At 43.7% G+C, this 27,464-nt stretch overlaps 1 protein-coding gene across 3 annotated transcripts in view; it reads right to left on the minus strand.

The window, feature by feature from the left end:
- Window positions 1-27,464, minus strand: part of astn1 (astrotactin 1) — a 197,351-nt gene that overhangs the window by 98,809 nt on the left and 71,078 nt on the right. For all 3 annotated transcript variants that reach the window (XM_076972125.1, XM_076972126.1, XM_076972124.1), the window contains 4 exons: window positions 26,730-26,814; window positions 25,572-25,646; window positions 13,307-13,444; window positions 8,813-8,963 (listed from right to left, as the gene is read on the minus strand). In XM_076972125.1, coding sequence (XP_076828240.1) covers window positions 8,813-8,963; window positions 13,307-13,444; window positions 25,572-25,646; window positions 26,730-26,814 — 449 coding nt within the window. The remainder of the gene's footprint in view (window positions 1-8,812; window positions 8,964-13,306; window positions 13,445-25,571; window positions 25,647-26,729; window positions 26,815-27,464) is intronic.

Below are 27,464 nucleotides of genomic sequence, written 5' to 3' on the forward strand. Positions count from 1 at the left end.
ACCATACTACCATCAACACTACCACCATCAACCATACCACCATACCAACATCAATAATACCACCACCAACCATACTACCATACCACCATACTACCATCAACCATACCACCATACCAACATCAACAATGCCACCATACCACCATCAATAATACCACCATCAACCATACCACAATCAACCATACCACCATCAACCACACCACCATACCACCATCAACAATACCACCATACCACCAACCATACCACAATCAACCATACCACCATTCTACCATCAACCATACCACCATACTACCATCAACACTACCACCATCAACCATACCACCATACCAACATCAATAATACCACCACCAACCATACTACCATACCACCATACTACCATCAACCATACCACCATACCAACATCAACAATGCCACCATACCACCATCAATAATACCACCATCAACCATACTACCATACCACCATCAACAATACCACCATCAACCATACCACCATACCACCATCAATAATACCACCACCAACCATACTACCATACCACCATACTACCATCAACCATACCACCATACCACCATCAATAATACCACCATCAATCATACTACCATACCACCATACTACTATCAACCATACCACCATACCACCATCAACACTACCACCATCAGCCATACCACCATCAACCATACCACCATACCAACATCAATATTACCACCATATCACCATCAACCCTACTACCATACCACCATACTACTATCAACCATACCACCATCAACCATACCACCATCAACCATACCACCATCAATAATACCACCATCAACCATACCACCATCAACCATATCACCATACCACCATCAACCATACCACCATACCACCATCAACAATACTACCATCAACCATACCACCATACCACCATCAATAATACCACCATCAACCATACTACCATCAACCATACCACCATCAATAATACCACCATCAACCATAGCACTGTTCCACTGCCTGTAGCTGCAATATTACATTCTCCAAACCTACTCCCTTGCCTTAGATTACAGTACACGTTACTAAGAGTTAAACCCCATAAACTTCCACTATTAAAACTAAGGAATCAAATCTCAGTGCATTTAGGGAATCAGGGAGTCCTCCTGCTCAGATTAAACTGTCCTCCAACCTCATAATTCAAAGGCTAAGGGCCACCTACAGTGTACAGGTCCTCCACTGTGAGTTATTAGTTTTCATCAGCTGGCTTCCTGCACCGCCTGAGCAGACCGTCTGACGTAAATTCTACGGTCCCTGTTCTACAGGGAACCTGGTTTATAACATCCATATTGAAACCCATGGACCTAGTCCACCCTGCACATTTATATTGATCATGTCGTTTGCTAACAGATGTCATAACGAGTGATTTATGGACCAAAACACTGAACTCTAATTTGACTGCTGAGGTCCAAGAGGAACAGGAAGACTTCCGAGAACAGGGTGCTGTGTGGACCACGCTACAGACCATAATAACTGCGTATGAACACCGAGAACAGGGTGCTGTTTGGACCACGCTACAGACCATAATAACTGCGTATGAACAATATAGCTGTTTGGACCAGCCCTTATTATTACAGAATAATATAGTACGTTCTGTGTTCTTTAATGTCTACAACAATTGCGTACAATCCACATTAACAAAATAATACTGTAGGCACTGTGTTCTTCTGGGACATTGTGTTGAGCAAAACTATATTCTTTGTGTTCTAGTCTTTCAGGCCCCTCCCTGCTGGCCAGCACCATCGTGGCAGTGCGTACAGTGCTACGGGAAGCGTGGTCTCCTGACAGGACCGCAGGAGCGGCGGGATCACGAGGAGGTGCTTTAAAACGGCAGCGGCTCTCAGTTCACAGGGGATCATTTCCTTGGCCAGTCGCGAGGTTTAATCCACGGGGAATATCTTCCGCGATCCTTTCAGGCGTGATTTCTCGTCATTTGAATTGAATAACCTGCTTCTATAAAGGGGTTTCTCACCAAAGAAGCAATTCATTTTTCATTCGGCAAATATTACATAAGCGCCTTTAGCAGGAGGCTGAAGTGTGCCGCACCTCCGCGGGACCGGGGTCAAACGAGTATTTATAGTGATGCAATCTTGGCCTTCCAATTGCTTCTCCCTTTTGTGACCGTAGATTTAGAGAGGTCAGCTGAATCAAAGCAGTTCTGTGGCCATAGATAATATGAAGGGGTCTTCATGATAATGCCTTTATCACAAAGTCTGTTTATATTTGCGGCTAAGAGAGGAGCACATGAGAGAGGACTCTGGTGAGACCTGCTAGAACCTGCTTGATTTATTTCTCATTCTCTCTTGCTCTCAAAAAAAGAAAAAAAAAAGTTTAGCAATTTTGACCCTGGTATGTCTTTCAGTGGCCATATCTTCACCTGTGGGAGAAAAGCACATCAGATTTTCTGGGATATTATTCCAACACTGCTGCTAAATGTTTTTGCAGAATACCAACAAATCTTGCTGGAGCAGTTAAGAAGATATAATTCAAAAAAATCTCTGGGGATAAAAACAAAAATTAAAAATTTTAAACTACTGAGGCTTGGAATCTCATTTGCAAATGGGTAGGTAGCTTTCAAAAGATTAGAACAGTCAGCCATGTAGCAAGAAATCCCTTTTAGAGGATCATATCATCTTTTTAAATCTAAAAAAACTTATCTAGCTAAATTATATGCTATTTAAACTGACAAAATGTATTTATTTATTTAATTAATTAATGCTTAACATAATGAAATATTACTTGTGGCTATAGAATAATATTGGAACTCTAACGGTTCTAACGGTTATAAGCTTGGCAGGTATTTCAATCTTACATTTCTTCAAACATTCATTGTATTTTCAGGACCTTTGCACTTGTCGGCAACTCTAAAGAGACAATTTTACAAAACATTAAACCATACTTTTTTTCAAGATGGATATCAGAATTGAGTGCGTGTCATTACAATGCATGGCTGTTTACAGAGTTAGCCGGTGTCCTGCACTAAAATCTCCACAATTCATTTTCCAATGCCAGCCATGCATGACACATTTCTATTGACTTGAAGAACAGCAGCCCCGTACAAATCTCTCTCACACGCGGCTCTCTCACACGCTGCTCCTGTGCTTGGCAAGAAACCCGTTTTTTGGCCAGTGTGTCCATCAGTCCCTGTCATGCTGGGAGGTGGGAGATGTGTTTCAGAGGTTGCTTTAGGGATTATAGTCCGGAATTAGCATGCGTCTGCACTGCCAGGAACTAGAAGTGGCCCCAGCTCACCAGATGTTCATGGAGATGGATAGAGTTCCTCCAAATCCTGCTTCTTATCCCGGATGCGGGAGGGGGGGGGGTAGATAGAGAAAAATCCTGATGGTATTTTCCACCAACTGTGGTGCAGAACACACACTCTAAACATCCTTCCCAGGTCCTGTCTGTAAGTGCGGCACCACATAAGATCACATGGAGCAGGGGCGGGGCCAGCACTGGGGCGGGGCCAGCACAGAGGCGGGGCCAGTACTGGGCAGGGCATGAAGTGGATATCACTGTTTGAGTAGGGCAGCCATGGCTCCACACAACACTACAGGTGGAACCTCTGTCACCATAGCGGATGAGCCAATGTCAAATCCTGCCTTAGGGAACAGTGTGTGGAATGAGCGCATCCAGCTCTGGCATCTGGATGAATAACCACCTGCCAGTGTAGTTTCAACCTTAATGTTCTGATGCTCCTGAGGTGCCCGGCTAGTTGGGTCAGGTGAGATGGACCGGGGTTTGCGATGAGCTGCTGGAGGGCGGACATCCAGACCATGTCATTAAACCCGAATAAAACATTAAGCAGCCGCGCAGTGGAGGAACTGGGTGATCCATGAGCTCTAGGAAGCCACTGGGTTCTCGGCAATGGTCCAGGAAACCAGGCGAGTTCATTTCTATTCTCGCATAATGACAACAATCCCACCTTCACGTACGTGACTGAGAAGCACAATGCGAAGGTGTTACTCACTGCTCCTTTAATTCAGTAAGAGCTTCACAACAACCCTGAAGAGTCACAGAAATCACCTCCTCCATTTTCGCCAGGTGCCATTAGGCACTTCATCGGGCACCTGCCCCAACGTCTGTTTTGCTAACGCTCAAATCGAAGACTGCCCTTTTCCCCCGACACCACAGGCCATCCTGTTCAGGTGAAGACGGGGGCCGATCCATTATTGATGTGGGCGGACAGGGGCGGGGAGGCCCGAACGCTCAGCTCCACCTCTCTCCGCGACCGCCTCCCCTCCCCCTTACGGCTCCACCCCCAGCTACACCAGTCGTAACAGGGGAAGGAGAACTATTTACACACATCATCAATTTAGCGATGATCAGACTTTACTTCCAAACGAGCGCAGCTCGGCCCTCCCCGGGAGTGTCATACATCAGCGGGGCGGCCCCCGCAGTCTCCCGTATTAACGCCGCAGATCACCGCTGCCTGCCGCAGACAAGGTGATAATTGATTACGGAGAAACAGGGCTTCTCTGGAAGCCAGCCAACAAGCTCCTCGCCTCCCGCGGCCCGAGGCGTCATTTACTCACCCTCCGTCACCACGAAATCGCAAAAACACGGAGCGGCGGCAGCAACAGATGGGAGACAGACGACTAGCGGTCCGAGGAGGGAACGCGCTTAGTTATCCCGGGTGGACCAGGAACGGAGGGACACGCTTCAGTCACAGGACACACCAGCGTCTCTGCATGTCCACGCAGTCTGTGCGGTTAAGCTCACGGACGTAATCTCCCCCGTTATAGCACGAAGCATCTATGTTGAGACCGGCAAACTTTAAAACTAATAATGCACTCGGTAATTGACATCAGCAGCCATGATTGACAGCAAACAGAGACTCAAGCGCAGCTTATTTCAGAGAAACTGTGAGCTGCAAACAGGAGCAGGAGGTCTGGACCGTTCCACAGGCTTATGGGGAAAACTGAAGGTAATACTATTAGCCAAAATGCAGCTATAATTGGTTCTGGGTTTTTTAGTCATATTACCTGGGGGGTGCAACTCTATCCTACGGTTTGTGCACATTAGTCGCTACCACACAGGGACCATAAAAAATAGGACATTATTAAATTATATATATTTGATATCTGCCACAATATCAGAACTAATTTAATTTTACATCAGCAGACACTACTAGCCAATTGATGTTTTGGGAAGCAATCGTAGTGCTATGTGGGAAAATGTAATATTCTTTTATTATTTATTTAAAATAAATAACTGGAAAAAACTTTTGATTAGGGTTTTATATATATAGGCCTGAGTTGCGAGCGTCTGAGCTGCGTGTATCTGCGCGGTGTGGGTCTGTGCTCCATGTGTCTGAGCGGTTTGCGTTTGTGCAGTGTGGGTCTGTGCGGTGTGGGTCTGTGCGGTGTGGGTCTGTGCGCCATGTGTCTGAGCGGTTTGCGTTTGTGCAGTGTGGGTCTGTGCGGTGTGGGTCTGTGCGGTGTGGGTCTGTGCGGTGTGGGTCTGAGCGGTGTGGGTCTGTGCGGTGTGGGTCTGTGCGGTGTGGGTCTGTGCGGTGTGGGTCTGCCTGCCTCACAGCAGTGAAGGACCAGGAGTTTCGTATGTCCCATCTCTGACAACGCAGTGATTCAGAATCACGCAGAAGGTATTTTTCATAAAAAACAAGGAAGAAATAAGAAGGAAACACTGCTTCTCCTGTGGAATGCATGCTTGTGTAATGAAACCATAGGCTTTCACAGGGCATTCAAAATGATAAATAAATATGTACATATTACATACAGCTTAGTATATCTGTTTGGCCACATTAGTAATAGGCCATTCAACAGGCAGGACGGAACAGACAGGGCAGGACCACAGACAGGGCAGGATCACAGACAGGGCAGAAGCACAGACAGGGCAGAATGACAGACAGCGTGGGGCCACAGACAGGGGCGGATCACAGACAGGACAGGACCACCGACAGGGCAAGACTACACACAGGGCGGGACCACAGACAGGGCAGAACCACAGACAGGGCAGGATCACAGACAGGGCAGGATCACAGACAGGGCAGGACCACCGACAGGGTGGGACCACAGACAGGGCAGAACCACAGACAGGGCAGAACCACAGACATGGCAGAGCCACAGACAGACTACTAATGCTGTACAGACTACTATAGACTGTACAGCATTACCACTATAGACTTTACAGTTACCAATTACAGGTGGTACAGCATTACCCCTTACAGACTGTACATCACTACCCCTTACACTGTAATCATTGCCATTACAAACTGCACAGTCACCAATTACAGACTGCATAGCATTGCCTATTACAGACTGTACAGCATTACCATTACAGACTGTACAGTCACCAATTACAGACTGTACAGTGTACCATTACAAACTGTACAGAATTACCATTACAGACTGTATAGAATTACCATTACAGACTGTACAGCGTTACCATTACAACCTGTACAGAATTACCATTACAGACTATACAGCATTACCATTACAGACTATAGTCACCAATTACAGACTGTGCAGCAGTACCATTACAGATTGTGGTAGCCTTCAGTAGTTCAGAGGCTCCTTAGGTCTGTCTGTACATCAGAAGGATCAGATCTCCATTTTGCTAATTTCTCACACTTTATTTCTGCATTGTAAGGTAATGTAAACAACAACACACTGTCAATTAAAACAGAAGGTAGCAGACCATCTAAACAGAACCCCCCATGAACACTGTTTGTCTCGGGCCAACATTCACAACAATTATAGCGACAGGCCCATTATATCTCCCTGACATCACTGGCCCGTGGAGTTCGTGTTAACGTCTTTTCAATCATAAGCTCCTCCCCCTGGTCTAGGTCACACGTCTCCCACCGACTCAGGTGTTCTAAAACCGAGACAACTTCACAACAAAATTATACATTCAAACCAAACATCCACCATCATGCATTCAACACACACCCACACACACAATTATAGTCCCTGCTAATGTATTAAAGATTCTCCTTGTTTTGTACTGTCGCTCCTTCTTAGTAACTGACCCATCACCTCAGTGTCCAAATCAACAGCTATTGGCTGATTCTGGGGGTTGAGCCTCTAACCACATCACACAGACTACAGCATTACCCCACAGTGTTACCCCTAAACAGCACTACCATTACAGACTATACAGCACTACCATTACAGACTGTACAGTGTTACCATTACAGACTGTACAGCACTACCATTACAGACTATACAGCACTACCCTTTATAGACTATACAGCATTACCTTTTATAGACTATACAGCACTACCATTACAGACTATACAGCATTACTTAAAGACTATACAGCACTACCATTACAGACTAGACAGCACTACCATTACAGACTATACAGCACTACCCTTTATAGACTATACAGCATTACCTTTTATAGACTATACAGCACTACCATTACAGACTATACAGCGTTACTTAAAGACTATACAGCACTACCATTATAGACTATACAGCGTTACCCCTTATAGACTATAGTTACCCAATACTGACTATACAGTCTTACCATTACCGAAATCTCACAGACACCCATACACACACACAAATACACATACACCCATACACACACACACACACACACACACACACACACACACACACACACACACACACACACACACACACACACACACACACAAATGCACAGATACACAGACACTCATACATACCCTCACACAAATACAGACACCCTTACACACACACACACACACACACACACACACACCCATATAAATACACCCATACACACACACAAGCACACACGCGCGCACGCACACACACACACACACACACACACTAAATACACTAAACACTCATACATACAATTCTAAACAAATCCTGATAAATGTCATTTTAATATTCTGCGCAATATGTAGAATAATATTTCACCTGCAGCAGACAAATACAGCCACCCATCGCGTGCTCTCTCTATATACGTGAAACATTTGTTTTACGATTCACAGCTGGGCTGTCACATGGCACAGCGTGGAGACACCCTAAAGAACAATGCCTGTTACATATTTATAATATAAAAAAGGTTATTATTAAAATCACATAAAAATTCAAAAGGGCTTAAGTTGTAGGCAGTGTACCAATTGAGACTGACATGTGTAACTGAAATGTCTATCTGGCATTTATAAACCTAAACCCAAAAAACACCCAGAGCCCCCACATCTGCGCTACCACTGGAGACCGCATCAGCAAGGCCAGCCAGGCACTCTCGTCACGGTGCACGTCGAAGTGAGGAATCGAACACGTTAAGCACACCTCAGCCAGACGGCGAGAGAAACCAGAGGTCCTGGCTCATTTCACGGTGGCTAAACAGCCTCGAGGAAATGAGAGAAGGCAGGAAAAGAAAGTCAGTTAAAGTTAAAGTCTGTGGGAGTAAAACACTGCGCCTTACTTCAAGAACTTCGAAAAAAGGGTGGACGGCAGGTCACGTGACGTTCATAAAGCCTCAGAGACCATTACAGCTCATCACTCGCTTCACTCTGTCCATATTAAAGCTAAAACCCTCACACGCGTGAGACATCCAACCACCGTTCACTGAAGACGAGTATAAGGTGACCACTTTGCCCTCTGCTCAGAACGACTGTAGCACGTTAAACACGTCGCCCAGTGAAGTGCCGCAGAAGTGAATGTCGTGATGTCAAAGCATTCCTCCCTTAAGACACCAACAAACTAAGACGGAGCACTGAAATAATGAAGACGTGGGGACTGGTGGAGCTCAGAGTGACAGCAAGAGAAGAGTGTGAGACAGGTTCTGGGGTCCTGGGGCCCCGGGGCCCTGTGAACGCACCACGCAGCCTGTGGAGTCCAGCTTCCGGTCGGAGATACACCGGAAGTTACGGCTACAACCGCCGTTGTCCTTAGAGCAGTCTCGCACGGGTCCAAAGGAGTCCAGCAGAACCTCCAGACTGTCGAAGGATGAGGAGATCATCAGTTCCTCCCTAGGAACACACACACACACACACAAACACACACACAAACGTGTATTAGTTCTGCTAAGACACACCGTGGTAGCAACACCAAAGGACCGAGCCTGATGTCCATGAGCACTGCACGGAAAGAAGTTGCATTTTAGCTGTAGGGATTATTTCTCAAGGAGTTATCTGACAGATAAATGCATTATATATTTACCTTACACATACATAGACAGAATGAAATATAGTACCACACAGTCTAAAACTCACAATCTGGTGGGTACACCACAAACATTATGCTAAGTTGTTTATTCTTCAGTTCTACAAAATAAATTAAAACAAAATACATGTTTTTTTTTTCTAAGATAAAAAAGTTTTAGCAAAATACTTTATTGAGGGTCAAAAATAAAAAAGGGAATATTCACGTTCCTTTGCAGAGCTGAACATGAGAACTTGGCTGCTCTATCTTGATTCTTAGCTGTAGAGGCTACAATTATGCCTTATATGACCTCTGGTTTTCTCCTCAAAGCGCTGAAAGCATTCAAATATTCTAGTCATTCCTCTGAAATATGAAAAGGCAATAGTGAGGAAGATGAGCAGGAAGAGGCTGTGTTGGGGATGAGGAAGCAGCGCCTGTGCCCTCCACGTGGCCTGACCTGTTTGGAGATTGCTAAATCACCGGAGCTCCGCAGAAGAGAAGGCGTCTGTAATGGGGCTCCATCACGAGCAGGGCTCTAGCCCGCAGACGCAGAGGACGGCCTGCATTGTTTTGCAAATATAATGTCCTCATTCCGCATCCCACTGACAGAAAGCGAAAGCGCTTTGTCTTGCAAAACAATTTGGCTCAGGTGCAAATTTTTTTATACAACTGATCCTCCTTTTGTCTCCGACCGTTTGTGGGAAGTTAATCTAACTGAGCAGGTAACTACACAAGCGTCCTAAAGGGTTTGGAAGGTGTAATTGCATTGTGTAACCCTTGCACCAGTTCCGTGGCAACAGCAAGCACCTTCGCTAACGTCACTAACGCAAGGAAGGATTTAATAAGGCGAGAACCGTTCCACCACTGTAAATAAGCGTGACACTCCTGATCCTGATGAAGAATAACGATTGGATCGTATAGTGCCGACCTCATTCCGTGGAGGGTATAATAGTGCACACACATACCCACTCTTCCCTGCATGGGAAACGCTAGACGGCAAAGACACTCTAAAGCGAAGATCATGATAGGCTGTTAGGAGGGAAGATGGTACCTTAATAGGACAGAATACATGATCACTCTCGCTTCTCTGAAATGAGGGCACTCTGGACAAATTGAGACAAATCTTTTGCTGAGAACAAAACATTCGGTTTGGAAAGCAGGGGGGCTTAATTAATAGCTCAGCACCCAAGCAAGAGCCTTTTTTGACTGGACATGATACTTAACGCAGAGCTTTTTGGACTAGAATGGAGAGCTGCAGAATCTGTAACCTTCAACAGGAGCAATTAAACGTAGCCAACAGTTACGCCGGTCAGAAGACCAGCAAAGCAAAGGGAACTGTGCTGTGAAGCGGACCGCTGCTACCACAGAACCTATCCAAATAATTACACATTAAAAGTCCCACTGATCACTTCCTGTGTGTATTGTAAGGCATTTAGTACAAGGAGTTTCCCTTTTTCATCAAGCACACGAAAAACATACGAAAGCAGGCACACTTGTTATTTCAGGTGGATACAGAAAATTAATATAAACACAGCTAATCCTGTGTTTGCTCTACTCAGATTTGATACAGCAGGACGTTTTGCTTCCAAATACAAGGAATATGGAGAAAACACTAGTAGCATCATTAGCTTCTTCTCTCTGCACCTGTTCAGTGTTGGACTTTTAGCGAGAAGCTGCTGTCTGTTCAGCCAAGCACCCGTGGGTCCTGACTCTTCTTGATCTTTCAACAGCTGTCAGCACGGTCAACCACAAGGTCTTCCTGTCAATCCTGACAAGCCTTGAGATTACTGGCACAGTACTGGCGATTACTGGCTTCATACTTAGTAGGACAGTCATATCAGGTGAATGGAGGGGATGTGTCATCATACAGCGGTGTGCCACAAGGCCCAGTGCTGGGTCCTCTCCTGTTCTCCCTCCATTCTTGCCTTCTTATTGATGTCATTTCCTCATCACTGTCATTTCCTCATCATGGTTTCTCATTCCGTTTCTGTGCTGATGGTGCTCCACTGATCTTCTCCTGTCCACACTCCCACACTCAGGATCCTGCCCGTGTCTCAGCAGGCCTAGCAGACACGTCATGGATGACAGCTCATCACTTGAAAGTAAATCCCAGCAAGACTGCTGGGATATCATTGCTCTGTATTGTTGCTATATCGTTACTATAAATTACTGGAGATGTCTCCCTGAGTGAAGACCTCGGGATCTCACTAGAGGATGTTTGGATCACTCCAACGGCGGAGGCACACAACACTGTGGTTGCTGTGGACAAACAACCATCATCCAACCATCATCCTTTCCTTACGGTGCTTCCTCCTCCACCACATGAGGAACATTGAGCCACTTTTTCCATGGAAGCCACTGAGATGCTTACTCAGGCCCTGTCAGGTCTGCCCCTCTTTACTGTCACATCCCTGCTACTCATGCAATCTGCAGCTAGTCTTGAACCATCATGTCTCAAGACACAAATAAGACATCAAAACTCCTGTCTGTCCTGGCAACCAGGACTTGGAATGAACTTCCAATGGCTGAAACATCTGCTCGAACACTGGCTCTCTTCAAACAAGGACCGAACCTCTCCCCGGAGTCACTATGCACCTTAAAAATGCACTTTAAAATAACAAACATGAAAACCCTTTTGGCGTCTTCATCTCAAAACCCGTCATGACTAGACTGATGGTGTTCTGGACACTGAACTGTCTGTGCTCACATAGGGGTGAGTATTTGACAGGGAATACAAAGCATTTCTGTAAGCTGCTCTGCTCGAGGGGGTTCGCCCAGTGCTGTGAATGTAAATGTGAAAACTAAATGAAGACCCTGATGAACCTGTATTTCAAACTCTCTCTCCCACAAAGAGGTAACACTGATAAACAACCTCAGATGTCATTTTTTAATGATACACGCATCTTGACGCATACCAGAAATGTCAGATAAATTTTGTAAAGTTCCAATCAGAATAAGCAAAGCAAAGAGAGATAGCTGGTTGGCAAACAGACTGGATACTGAATTACTCGAATGCAAAAGTGCACCGTCAGGCACTCACAGCTACGCGGGCCCAAGACGCTTCCTGCTGGAGCTCCGAGGACGGAACCCTCCAAGCCCTTTCCACGTTTCCCCCGCATCTTCAGTGTTGGGCTGATGTTTCATTCACGTACATCAGTGTGAGCTCCTGGGGACTTGGAGCCAGCGGCTGACCAATAACGGCGGGGCTTACCAGGTTAACATCTTGGAGCTGTGTTGTAAGCTGTTTGTCCGCTGCCTGTTGTCTCTGCCAAACCCTGGCCACAGCCAGGGAGGACTGTGCAAATTACTGCGAGACAAAGCCGTGCGCTCAGCCCGCCAGGCAGAGAGGCAATTCTCACTCAGCCGCGGCTCCGCGGCCCTGGGAGGGTCCACCTCAGAGCCCGAGGAGAGCCGCGTTCCACGCGCCTGCCTCTGGGAAGCTCGCGACCCGGCAGGGGGGCAGCGAGAGACATCCAAACAAGGTTCCAGAATCCAGAAGAACGTGATGTAAGCTTGGCAAGCACTGACCCAGAACCAGCACAGAACTACACTCCATAGGCCCACAACAGACTGTGTGTGTGTGTGTGTGTGTGTGTGTGTGTGTGTGTGTGTGTGTGTAAGAAAGCAACATGATGCATATCTGCAAATCAAGTCCAACAGCAAGGCATCTGGTTTATATCGCACTGGCCACACCCCCTTCTAATTAGCATGAGTGGAACAGGCGTGTTGACTGGCCAACGGTGCCTAATAAATGGGTCTGAATTTACTGCTTCTTTATGACCAGATTAATTGGAAATAAGGTTATTTTTCTACCTCCATCAAGGACGTTAGCCTTGAACTACTAAAGATTTCCTCCCAGCAATAGGAACTGAAATTATGCTCTGAACCACAATGATGTGATCACAATAATAATGAATCCTGCATTAAAAGCTGAATCAAATGCCTTTTCAGTCTTGAATGAATGATGATTAACCGATAATTAGGACTTGGGATGATTAAACGAATGATCTGCAGAGATCGATATGTCATACATCACATGGTCTGGAAGTGACCAATGACAGAGTTGCTAAAAGGGAAACAGCGTTATGTTGGTTTGGGGATAAATGACTATATTCACACTTGGATCTCAAGCTCTTGGTGCACGAGGGCGAGGTGAATGTGTCGTCCCCACCTCACGTCCACCGCGTCCTCCATGACGGTCATGTCAGTCTTGCACTTGGCGGAGGGGTTGATGGCCAGTTCAGCAGGTGGGATGACGAAGCTCTTACTGAGAGGCAACCACATACCTTCTCCCAGTGTGTACGTGAACCTGGAAGAGAGAGTCACACGTGTCAGTACACACGATGGCCCAGTGCCCAGGAACCTGTCTGGAACTCTCCACCCACAAACACCACCCAGTGCCCGAGAACTTGTCTGGAACTCTCCGCACATGAACACCACCCAATGCCCAAGAACCTGTCTGGAACTCTCCACCCACGAACATCACTCAATGCCCGGGAACCTGTATGAAACTCTCCACCCACAAACACCACCAACGCCCGGAAACCTGTCTGAAACTCTCCGCCCACAAACACCACCCAACGCCCGGGAACTTGTCTGGAACTCTTCGCTCACAAACACCACCCAACGCCCGGGAACCTGTCTGAAACTCTCCGCCCACGGTGGAGGAAAATCAGCAAGGCAGAGAACAGAATGGCATCCACATTTGCATAGGCTAATTACCCCCTCCCCCTCATCAACCTACAAATGAATACATATGCATGCTTTGGGTTAGGAAGGGCAACAGAGCAGCCAATGGCATATGGACATATGGAATATTCTAACTAGTGCTGCTTTCAGTAACATATATACTGTACATTCAGCTCAAGAGAAGGTACAGAGCCTGCAACTGTATGGTGAGATGATGCATCTTACATCAGGACAGGTGCCGACATTGCAGGTGGTAGATTAATTATATCTCCGTAGTGACGTAAACCACTGCAGTTATGATGCATTATGGGAAAAAACATGTTTCAGTCTCCCATATTTAGAACAGTAAACGAACATCTATGCAGGACAACATGTACTTCAATCACAGAAAGATTGTTATATGCGTTTTAATTGACATTTTAAATTCACGCTTTTTGATGTATTTTATAGGTCCAGTAATCAGGGACGTGACGGTGCCAAGCCTTTTTTTAATGAACTAGTGTGCATCATCTTCAAGAAAAGGTTAGTTATATGGTCTACAACACTTCTTTAATCACCCTTTTCTTTTTGGACTCATAGCCAGCTGTTGGATCAGAACCGATCAAATATTCATATCACCACCTACAGAGTTTAGTCATCATTTCACTCTGGCCCGCCTTCACGTCAACACTCATATCTAAATACTCATATCTAAATACCCATATCTAAATACCCATATCTCATGGCTCTCTGTGTCAGTGTACCCATGAGGCTCTCCAAGTGACGGAAGCTATCTCACGTTACCCTTCCAGAGTCTGGTGAGCTTCTATTGGCTGGTGTGTAGTGCAAGTCGTGCTGCATTATGTAAGATTACAAATGCTGAGGTTATTGGATCAAAATGCCTTTGACACTGCAGGCTGTGTTTCATGAACATAGACAACACAGTGCATTTTGCAAAATAAAAGTCTTCAGCATGTCAGGGTCCTGACTAATGTAGGCTTTGTGAACTTTGTGTTTCCTCTGAGAGAATTGACACTAATTGTGTCTGAAACAGCAGCTGCATTTCCGGATCACCACTGGGAACTTTTTCTCCAAGTTATAAACACTATAAAACTGTCTTCTTTATCAACGTATTTTTTTCCCCTTTGTCAGTTGGTGTTTTCAGAAATAGGTTTTGGAAATTAGCAGGAATCTTGGAGGGGGTCAGAGGTAACTACTGACAGCGTGACATCAGTGACGGAACAGAAGCAGCAGGAGGCGGGGTCAAAGGTAACTACTGACAACGTGACATCAGTGACGGAACAGAAGCGGCAGGAGGCGGGGTCAAAGGTAACTACTGACAACGTGACGTCAGTGATGGAACAGAGGCAGCAGGAGGCGGGGTCAGAGGTAACTACTGACAACGTGACGTCAGTGACGGAACAGAAGCAGCAGGAGGCGGGGTCACAACTGCAAAGTGTTTATTGTCCATAACGAAAGAAAAGCAATCAATACAGCAGCTGTAGATAACTGAGGAAGGTGTAAAACCCCAGAACAGGAGCCTTCTGAGCTGACAAATGTAAAAAGGCAAAAGCCAACATCTCTCTTTCTCTTCCTCTCCCACTCCTTGGGGACACCAGCACTCGAGAGGAACGCGCAGCCCTGGATGGTACAACCTGCAGAGGTTATAAAGGGGCAGCGGCAGATTGACAACAACGTTGACTGAAAAGACTGAATGGTGATTGTGAACGCGGTAGTGACGTCAACGAAGAGTGGAGTGAGATGGGCGTATCCCCAGAGGATCTGGACCAGTCTACCGTGACAGAAAATGATTATATCAAGATAACTACTGACACTAACTGTATCGAGGTGACTACTGACACTGACTGTATCGACATAACTACAGACAGTAACTGTATCGACATAACTACAGACACTAACTGTATCGAGATAGCTATAGACACTGACTGTATCGAGATGACTACTGACTAACTGTATCGAGATAACTACTGACACTAACTGTATCGAGATGACTACTGACACTGTATCAAGATGACTACTGACTAACTGTATCGAGATAGCTATAGACACTGACTGTATTGAGATGACTACTGACTAACAGTAACGAGATGACTACTGACACTAACTGTATTGAGATGACTACTGTCACTGACTGTATCAACATAACTACAGACACTAACTGTATCAAGATGACTACTAACTGTATCGAGATAGCTAGATACTAACTGTATCGAGATGACTACTGACACTAACTGTATTGAGATGACTACTGACACTGACTGTATCAACATAACTACAGACACTAACTGTATCAAGATGACTACTAACTGTATCGAGATAGCTATAGACACCAACTGTATCGAGATGACTACTGACACTAACTGTATTGAGATGACTACTGACTAACTGTATCGAGATGACTACTGACACTAACTGTATCGAGATGACTACTGACACTGACTGTTTCAACATAACTACAGACACTAACTGTATCAAGATGACTACTAACTGAATCGAGATAGCTATACACACTAAGATGACTACTCACTAAATGTATCGAGATGACTACTGACTAACTGTATCGAGATAACTACTGAAACTAACTGTATTGAGATAACTACTGAAACTAATACTAACAATATTGACAGAAAATATAGTGTAGTGAGATAATCAGTGAAGCCTGTGGCATGTGTTTTTAATCCTGGGGCAACATGCACTTACATGAGTTACATTTCCAAAGAAGACAGACTACGTGTAAATGGAACATTTGAGCAGTGTTGTTTTCACCACCTTTAAACCCACATAAACCTTTGGCACTGACAAACACATCGAGACATCTCCATCTAAATAGGAGGATTTGTATTGCTTTTCCATAGCAAAAATCATTAATGCTAAATTAAGTATTGTGCCCGCTGCAGTAATCAACAAGCAATTGATCATTAAAAAGGGGTCAAAATGGACCTTTGTAAAACTGTTTTGCAGTCAAGTTCTTCGACTTTAAGACTCTTTTTAAAAAAGGTGTCAGTCATCCTTGCTCACAGTGTGTTTAGATATTATATGCTGCTCCCAATTATAATCTCAGGTGTGTGTGTATGTGTGTGTGTGTGTGTGTGTGTGTGTGTGTGTGTGTGTGTGTGTGTGTGTGTGTGTGTGTGTGTGTGTGTGTGTGTGAACTTGATGTTGCTTCATGCTTATTTACAGCAAAATGCAATACTCATTTATTTGTATGTTTCTTTATGTAAATGAGATTCAAATATTCTCTAGTTACTTGAAAGTGGCCATTTGCCTTAATAACTGGGCAGCTGTGGGTGGGGCTGTTCTGGTCTCCAGACGTGCTCCCTGACGTGTGACGGCTCTGTCAGACCACGTGCCTGACTGCTATACACTGGCTTCCTCACAGAAGTGCAAGAACATGCTGCACTGTTCAGGTTAAGGGCTGGTCATGTGAACGTTTGCAGTGTTCAGGTTAAGGGCTGGTCATGTGAACGTTTGCAGTGTTCAGGTTAAGGGCTGGTCATGTGAACGTTTGCACTGTTCAGGTTAAGGGCTGGTCATGTGAACGTTTGCAGTGTTCAGGTTAAGGGCTGGTCATGTGAACGTTTGCAGTGTTCAGGTTAAGGGCTGGTCATGTGAACGTTTGCAGTGTTCAGGTTAAGGGCTGGTCGTGTGAACGTTTGCAGTGTTCAGGTTAGGAACTGATTATGTGAACGTTTGCAGTGTTCAGGTTAGGGACTGGTTACGTGAGCGTTTGCAGAGTTCAGGTTAGGGACTGGTTACGTGAACGTCTGCGGTGTTCAGGTTAGGGACTGGTTACGTGAGCGTTTGCAGTGTTCAGGTTAGGGACTGGTTACGTGAGCGTTTACAGTGTTCAGGTTAGGGACTGGTTACGTGAGCGTTTACAGTGTTCAGGTTAGGGACTGGTTACGTGAACGTCTGCGGTGTTCAGGTTAGGGACTGGTTACGTGAACGTCTGCGGTGTTCAGGTTAGGGACTGGTTCCGTGAACTTTTCACTTGGCTTCTGCTCATTTTCTCTGGTGAGTTTGCCATCTGTTCTGGATCGTCATCTGATCTCAGGATCCACCAGACTGATCCGGCTCCAAACCTCGAGCTCTCCGTTGGCCTCTTCACATATGGTCCGTTTCCCTGTGTGTGAAAGGTAGCAGCACCTCCCTGCAGAAGTGTTGAAGGTTCCTGCTGTTTGCTTTGGATTTTTGTTAATCTAACAATTTTCCTGACATTTTTCTTCTGGTGTCCCACCCACTCTCTGAAGGTGTTTCTGTGTGTCTGTGTTTCTTCTCTGTTTCTGGGTTATGGAGAGGTCTTTACTGCAGCTAAAAGCATCCATACATCTCATTCTATTCACTTCACTTCTGTGAAATATCCTATTTTCCAGTGACAGCTGTTTTCTTGACCCTACTGTGAATTCTTGACTCAACAATTCCACTGTGTAGGATTTAACAAAGTAAAGGTCTTCACTGTCGACAGTCACAACTTCAGGAACTCTCAAGGAACCGAACTAGAGCATGTCAAAAGGGACGAAACTTCTGAGTGTGCTAATAAAGAGAACTGCAGCTGTAAATGACTGCAGCGCGTTTATGTTTAGTGCATGTTGTAATAATCAATATGAAAACATTACATGCACATGGGGATCTTTTTTAACATATAAATACATTTTATTGACTTTTTTTCCACAAAAAAACCAGGGGGATCCTGGCACTTAACTGTAAATGACTTGAATGAAAAATTTAAATGAGATGTCAGCTCAGGCCACGGTAGTTCAACAGCGGAAAAGCACATGACTGAAAAATAGTGATGAAAATATTTTGTACTTCTCTGTTTAGGTGCTTAAGTTAATTAATTCAAGTGACACCGCAACATCAATCATTTAATACTAGTATACACCATATAGTATTATGCACAGGACAGAGAATCATCTTTTAAACTGAACGGGCCTCTTTGGACCCGCTCTAAATTTGTTTGACACATTGAACTTGAAAGCAACACTTTGATTGTATGTGTGTGTGTGTGTGTGTGTGTGTGTGTGTGTGTGTGTGTGTGTGTGTGTGCCAGGACGACTCACCCTTCTGATGCTCTCTGCATCCCTCTGCGTATCATGGCCTCAACATCTCTAATTATGCAGAAGATTCATTTCTGTAGTGCTGCTTTAAATTTGCTGGTAAACTGTCTAGTATGTTTCATAAATAATTGAACAGACCACCCTCACTGAATGTGAACAAAAAAAAATTTGGAAAACTAAGAAATCTGAATCAGCAGATTAAGTTTGATACATTGGTGTGATTCATGACTTTAAAGTCCACACGTTATCACTAAAGCTAAAAGCTAAAGTTAATATGTTAAGAAATTCACTCATGCTGTTATCCTTTCTGTCTTCCACAACTCTAACACTTTACGGGAGGACCTAGATACCCCAGCAGACTGCACGCAGTAGAATATTACAGCTTTTTCAGCTCCACCACACATACTGCCTGCGTTTCAGAATGATTTTCCTGGCAAATCTCTTAATGGCTAATCACCTTCATTCAGCGCTCGCTAACTGAAAGTCTTGGATCTAAATCAACTGCTAAAATCATTACACTTTGACTTACTGAACTTTCAAAAACTTCTGCACATGAAAAATGAGAAATTTGGTTTAAAGCTTCAAAGATTTGCTAATTATTACAGTTTACCATACACGTTTTATTTCAGATTTTGTTTTCTAAAGGTTTTTGTTTTAATTTACTATTGTAAAAGCTTGTTTTTTACTGATCATTCATCTAGTTAAAAAATGTGTGAAGATAATTAGTATTATTATTAGAATAGAAACAGCTTTTATTATTATTATTATTATTATTATTATTATTATTATTATTATTATTATTGTTGTTGTTGTTAATAGTGGTAGTTGTAAAACTGTTATTAATTTTCATAATCTAATTCAGCATATCCAGGGAGTAATACCTGTGAGACCTGTGAACTGGTGCAATTTTGCATATTGACTGGGTTGCAGCTTAAACTCACACCAACCTTCACAGAGACAGACACTATGACGTCACAGAGACAGACATTATGACATCACAGAGACAGACACTATGATGTCACAGAGACAGACACTATGACGTCACAGAGACAGACACTATTACATCACGGAGACAGACACTATGACATCACGGAGACAGACACTATGACATCACAGAGACAGACACTATGACGTCACAGAGACAGACACTATGACATCAGGAAGACAGACACTATGATGTCACAGAGACAGACACTATGATGTCACAGAGACAGACACTATGACATCACGGAGACAGACACTATGATGTCATGGAGAAAGACACTATGCTACTAACTGCAAACCTCCATCACCTCACTGGTCAGTCAGAGTAAATATGCAAGCACAGTCCATAGTCCTGCAAGCATGGTCATTAACAATATCAAGGGCTCATTAGCATGCAGGTATTATTCCTGCACGGCTGTGGTGCTGCACTGGAGAGGTCCAGTCCGATGAAACGGTTAATGACACCTTTCAGAGGACTTTGCATATTTCATATCCAGATTGTTCAATTTGCATGTAATAAAATGCTAAGTTAGCATAATGAAAGGACAAGAAGGGCACCGCATTGAGTCATTTCAGAAATTACCGAACTAAATGAAATAGCTATAAAAGCAAAACCTTGATTATATCCAATTATCCACCCCCAAACGCCCGCATTTTTACATCAGTGGTGGATGAATCTACCCCTCTAATATCCTGCATCAGACGCCTGTGTGTAACTTCAATTAGGGAAGTATATTAAACTTGCATTATCCCACTGTTCAAAACTAAATGGGAGGTGCTATTACACCGGCCTGGTCTAGACCACATTCCCAGTCTAGACCACAGAGCCCAGTCCAGACCACATTCCCAGTCTGGAACACAGATTCCAGTCTAGCAGCGCCGCATGTGTGGGAGGCGCTGCGGACAACTTACGTAAGGACCCAACAGTGCTGCATTAGCCCTGTCCTCTGTTCCAGACACAGGGAATCATGGGAAATTACTTCACAAACTTCCTATGTCAGATGTAAACATCATAAAAGTTGAAAGGTGGCATTTTTGGAAACAGACTCTCACGAACTTCAGGACGAGCTTCTCCTCGGTGTGCTCCCGCCGTGGCATTTCACTACCCCGACATTCCCCCCCGGAGACACAAGCTGGTATATTGGGTAGAAACGACGAGTAAAAGGTAAAGAAGATTCTCCTGTCAAGCTGAAGCTTCCAGATCCGCAGATTCAACCACGGACACGCGTGTTTGATTGGGAGGTACAGCGCAGGTTTATCCAACGACGAGGGGGACGGGGAAAGGTAGCGCGACGCGATGAGAGTGTTCTAGCCCAGCAGAGCACCGTGTAATCCCCTGACACACTCGGAGTCTAATGCAGTCTGGTGCAAAATGGCTTCATTCAAGTTGGGGGGGGGGGGGGGGGGGGGTTTAGCGTGGAGAGTTTGTAAATGGCTTTACTGAACAGAACTCCAGGAACAGGAACCACACTGCACTCCTGCACATGCTGAACAAGTTAAAAGGGAGGAACATCTACATGGGGAACCTTCTGGGGCACTTGGGCTCACTGGCACTATAGCTAACAAAGAGCCAGTCTGCGAGCACACGGGATGAGACGGCGCCATGCGGCGAGCGCTTTTGTTGAGCACCGCACATCTCCCAGTCACTCTGTGTTGCTGTTGTCCTCGCTGGTAACAAGGTGCAATTGGCACACTCATGGGGAGCATACCACGCTGGCACTGTTAGTGTAACTCATATTGGTGCCCTCAATAGCACAGGACATGGAAAGCACATCAGACCGCAAGGGCTGGGTTCACAAATGTGTCCAAATAACAGAGACAGGACTGACAGACCAGGCACGGCAGAATGTTTCATAGCTGTTTTACAAACTTCTTTTAAATGTTAAACCAATCAAACCATTTCCAAGCCTGATTCTAAAAGCAATATCTTTAAATAGAAGAAAAAAAAAACATTCAGAATTGATTATGGACTTTACTTTCCATTCACGCTCCAAAACATGTCTATGGAAAAATTCTGTAAAATTGAAAATTAATCTTTAATACAAACTGCATCAAATATTGAAGTTCAGGTCTGCTTAGAAATCTAACATTTAATCGTCTCACTGAATGCCCACGCGTTTGGCAACGTGCGTCCAGGGGAGATCTGAATTTGTGCATTCGTCAGGTGTAACAAAGCACCCAATTACCACAGCATATCTCCTGCAGGTTCGAAATAACTACAAGTTTGTCAAACAGCTTGGAGAGAATGCGCCAAATCCAATCTAACACTGCCAAGAGAAAGTCTGATTCAGGAGAAGGTGGAACAAACACAAAGTGATTTGTGCAAGAGTGATTTGTGCAGATGAACAGAGGGTAAATACCACCATCAGTCACTTCTGCAGTTGTACGGACGGCGTATCTTCTCATCATATCGTTTAGCTCATGAAGATTTGTGCGGAGTAACTGACACAAGGCATGTGGTGGTACGACTGAATGAGTATTGGTGAAAATGTCAGAGCACAGGTGTAGTATTCAGGGGTGTCCTTGCTTTGATCACTACACTGATTAATCTCCCGTTACTGCCACTGACAGCAACACGCTCTTCAGCCTTCAGGTCTGATACAGTTGAGAAGTCTTATCCTGTTTGAAATGTTCTGAATATTTTCTCAGCTCTGATACGTTTTTATATCCTTAAACACGTCTCTGAACCTGAGCATAGAAGCTACAGAAGCAAAGGGCAGACCACCACCACTCCCACTACGATGTCGATACGCTGCTAACGTTTCCTTTCCTGCACTGTTTACTGAATGGTCATGCCCTTTATTTAATGGCCACGCTATTAGAAATTCCTTTATTTAATGGCCATGCTATTAGAAATTCCTTTATATACAGCCAGACCAACGAGTCTATCACTGATCTTCATATGGGCTGAGAGATTTCTGAGTAACAGAAACGGGATTGAAATGCTTGTAATCTAAAAGTAACAACAAAATCTTGATTAATAACTTAATGATTAATATGATCTGTAAGGTGACATCTAAAGGACATGTAAAGTATACATAAAAGTTGTGATTATCTAGCCTTAAACACTTTTAAATGTCACTTTTTAAATGTCATATTTATTTATTTTTACCTTTGTAAAGGATGAGTGAATGCTACTATAATTCACAGATTAATAATAACATTATGTATAAAATGCACATTTAAACAAGATTTTGTTTTCTAACTTTATGAAGGATGGGGGTGTAAAAAGCTGTACAAATATGTGAATTGATCTACTGTACTGATCTACTGTACCAATCTGCTGTACTGATCTGTACCGATCTGTTGTATTGATCTGTACTGATCTGCTGTACTGATCTGTACTGATCTATTATACTGATCTGCTGTACTGATCTGTACTGATCTATTATACTGATCTGCTGTAAATCAAAATCAAATCAAATATATTTGTATAGCGCTATTCACAACATATGTTGTCACAAAGCGCTTTACAGGATTTACAAGGTTAACAATACTATGGGTCCAAATCCAAATCCCACATTATTATACTGTTCTGTTGTACTGATCTATTGTACTGATCTGCTGTACTGATCTATTATACTGATCTGCTGTACTGATCTATTATACTGATCTGTTGTACTGATAATAATAATAATAATAATAATAATATTTATTTGTGTAGCACCTTTCATACATACATGCAACTCAAAGTGCTTTACAGTATAAATAAAAGAAACATAAAAAGGAGAAGACAAAAAGAAAATGTTAGAAGAAATTAAAGTAAAATAACATAAAATGTAAAAAAGTAAAGTAAACTGTCACGCTACGGTCCCCGAACCCTTCCTTTGGGGCGTGTGTTAACGTTGTCTGCGTCTATTCGTCTGCGTCTGTGTACCTCCGTGGGTGCGGGTGCGTCTTGTGATAATCCGTCTCACCTGTGGCTCGTCTCGTCATCACGTGGGGTTGGTGTGGTCTGTCTATTTAATGTGCGTTCGCGCAGTGTCTTGTGCTCGTCGTTGTCTATGTTCTGCACGTCGTGTTTGTGTGCTGAATGTTTCTCGTGCGCTATTGCGCAATCTTTATTTACAATAAACGTAACCGTGAGTCAACCAGCGGATCCGTGTCTCTTCCGTCTGCCGCCGGCCACCGTTACATAAACAATATAATAAAAAAGTAAAGTAAATAAAACTAATTAAGATAAGTAAATATAAGAAGATAAAAATAAAATATTAAAATTAAAGATAAAAAGAAATAATTAAATAAAGTGACAAATTATAAAATAATAGACTAGAGTTTCTTAACTAAAAGCAGATCTAAACAGGAAAGTTTTGAGACTGTTCTTGAAACTAGTCAGGGATGAAATGCCTCTGAGCTCTTCAGGAAGAGAATTCCAGAGCTTTGGGCCATAGTGGCTAAAAGCACCCTCGCCAATCTTTAATCGGCATCTAGGAATCACCAGTAGATTACTGTTTGAAGACCTCAGAGACCTGACTGGAACATATCTAACCATCATTTCACTGAGGTAAAGAGGGGCAAGACAATGAAGACATTTAAAAACCATGACTAGAACCTTAAAATCTATCCTAAAGCTGACAGGTAACCAGTGCAGTTTTGTACTGATCTATTATACTGATCTGCTGTACTGATCTATTGTACTGATCTGCTGTACTGATCTATTGTACTGATCTGCTGTACTGATCTATTATACTGATCTGTTGTACTGATCTATTATACTGATCTGCTGTACTGATCTATTATACTGATCTGCTGTACTGATCTATTATACTGATCTGTTGTACTGATCTATTGTACTGATCTATTATACTGATCTGCTGTACTGATCTATTATACTGATCTGCTGTACTGATCTATTATACTGATCTGTTGTACTGATCTATTGTACTGATCTATTATACTGATCTATTGTACTGATCTATTATACTGATTTATTGTACTGATCTATTATACTGATCTGCTGTACTGATCTATAATACTGATCTGCTGTACTGATCTATTGTACTGATCTATTATACTGATCTGCTGTACTGATCTATTGTACTGATCTATTATACTGATCTGCTGTACTGATCTATTGTACTGATCTATTATACTGATCTGCTGTACTGATCTATTATACTGATCTGCTGTACTGATCTATTATACTGATCTGTTGTACTGATCTATTGTACTGATCTATTATACTGATCTATTGTACTGATCTATTATACTGATTTATTGTACTGATCTATTATACTGATCTGCTGTACTGATCTATAATACTGATCTGCTGTACTGATCTATTGTACTGATCTATTATACTGATCTGCTGTACTGATCTATTGTACTGATCTATTATACTGATCTGCTGTACTGATCTATTGTACTGATCTATTATACTGATCTGCTGTACTGATATATAGTACTGATCTATTATACTGATCTGCTGTACTGATCTATTGTACTGATCTATTATACTGATCTGCTGTACTGATCTATTGTACTGATCTTTTATACTGATCTGCTGTACTGATCTATTGTACTGATCTATTATACTGATCTGCTGTACTGATCTATTATACTGATCTGCTGTACTGATCTATTGTACTGATCTGCTGTACTGATCTATTGTACTGATCTGCTATCCTGTGCGATAGCATAAACCAGTGGAGTTGAACAGCATCTATCAGTGGGCCTGTAGCAGGTAGTGGTCATCAGTGTTCTTACCTGAAGATGCGATCAGAGGGCTGTTCTCCCATCACCAAGTCAAAGCCACGCTGGAATATGGTGTAGGGCCAGGGCCTGCAGAAGAGCACGACGGCACCAATCAGAACCCAGAACCAGAACCCAACCTTCAACTCAGCTGTTCAAACCTACATGGTTTCATGGGTCTGTGTGTTCTGTGTGTTAAACCTGCATGCATACACACTCTGAACTATCGGGCTCCTGATGGCTTTCTGTTTCAGACGTGGTAATGTAGCTAATCCTTCTTACAAATCACAGTCACCTTGACATGGGAAACATTATGGACAGATGAAAAGACTAAAAATACTGTACTGGCAAAACCAAGAACAAAATTACTAAAGGCAGAAACCTGGACAAATCCAATAAATAAAATACAGATTTTAGCACTTCCGGATATTTTAAATAGCACTTTTTTTTTTTGCTGAACTTCCCTTTGTCTCCCTGAAGTGTTGGACCCAATTAAAAACTCGTCATGCCACCACAGCGTGGCACCACACACGGTCCCAGCATTCCTGCCTCTGCTCCCTGGCGCCGGTCTGATCGCTCCTATCGGATTTCTAATTAACGGTTCCGTCTCTCCAAACGTCGTCACTTCCATCTCCCTTCCAATTAAAATGCCAAGGACTTCCTCACCTCCGAGTCTTAATCAAACTACACCGGAGCAGAAGGCTCCAAAATCCGGACAAGCTCGTGTGATCCTCCATGAGTGCTAGGTCTAATTATCTTTAAATGTCTTAAAAAGAGCTCCTTAGCGCATGTTTGAATTTTCTTGTTTTGCTGTGTCTAAACGTTTTGATTAATTGTTGGCTTGGGATTTTAAGTGTATTATTTATTCATTATGCTGTTATTAATTTCCTACTGTTAAGCTATAAGTATTGTTAGCAAATCTCCATTAGCAACGAGTTCGGTTCGTTTTTCAGATTCTGATCCTAAACACATCAACCTCATATCTGTTATTGTTTTTTTAGCCTATTTGGAAAGGTATAGCAATATTTCCAATATTTTGCAGCCAAAATCATTTGATGAAGAGAATTGCGTTAGTCACTGTCAGTGGGCTATGTGGCTAGCTACCATGACGGTCGCTGAGTCACTGAGCATCATGGGTGAGGATTATTTAGGTCAGGAGATGATGTCACTCACCCTTGATTTGGGCCCCATTCGTTGCGGATGCAAAGGTGTTTGTGAACAGGATCCTTCACATAGCCATCGAAACACTGACATTCACCTGAAAACAGACGCCGTTCATTTGGTTAACAGCACTGCCACCGGGAGAAAGTGAATAACGTGATTACAACCAATTAGCAGAGTCTGAACGCCGAAGGTGCCGTGCTGTAATTGTGAGGTGGCCCCGCAGATCCGTGACGGCTGGAACGGTAATGAAAGGCTCGTCTGATCTCACCTAATCCTCCAGGAGCCTCCATTTCACACTAATGACCTTTACCTTTGTCACTGACACCACACAGACCTGCTCACATTTGCCAGGGGTCAGGGGTCAACTCCGTTTCAATTCAGCTCATCTGGGGGAAAGCAGAAACGCGCGGAAAACTCCGGTCACGTCAGGCTTCGTGGATGAAGCTGCATCACTGCAGAAATGTCACAACCCCACTGATGTCTCCGCTGACCCCATGCGTGTAATCACACTACACACGTCTGCACACACGGGTTCCACAGCCAATGAGAAAGCCAAAATGTGCCACATGCTCGAAGAAACTGAGTTCTTCAGAAGTCCAGAGTGACTTGCTGGGACCGTGTGGTTTGGGTTCTTGTGTGCTGAGCACTGACTCCATCACACACATCACAGAACACTGCAGACTCCAGGGACTGATAACCGACACACACTTTCTGCAACTGCAACACGATTAATAAGTTTAATGC

This window comes from Brachyhypopomus gauderio, chromosome 14 (assembly GCF_052324685.1).
Source record: "Brachyhypopomus gauderio isolate BG-103 chromosome 14, BGAUD_0.2, whole genome shotgun sequence".
NCBI classification, from domain to species: domain Eukaryota; kingdom Metazoa; phylum Chordata; class Actinopteri; order Gymnotiformes; family Hypopomidae; genus Brachyhypopomus; species Brachyhypopomus gauderio.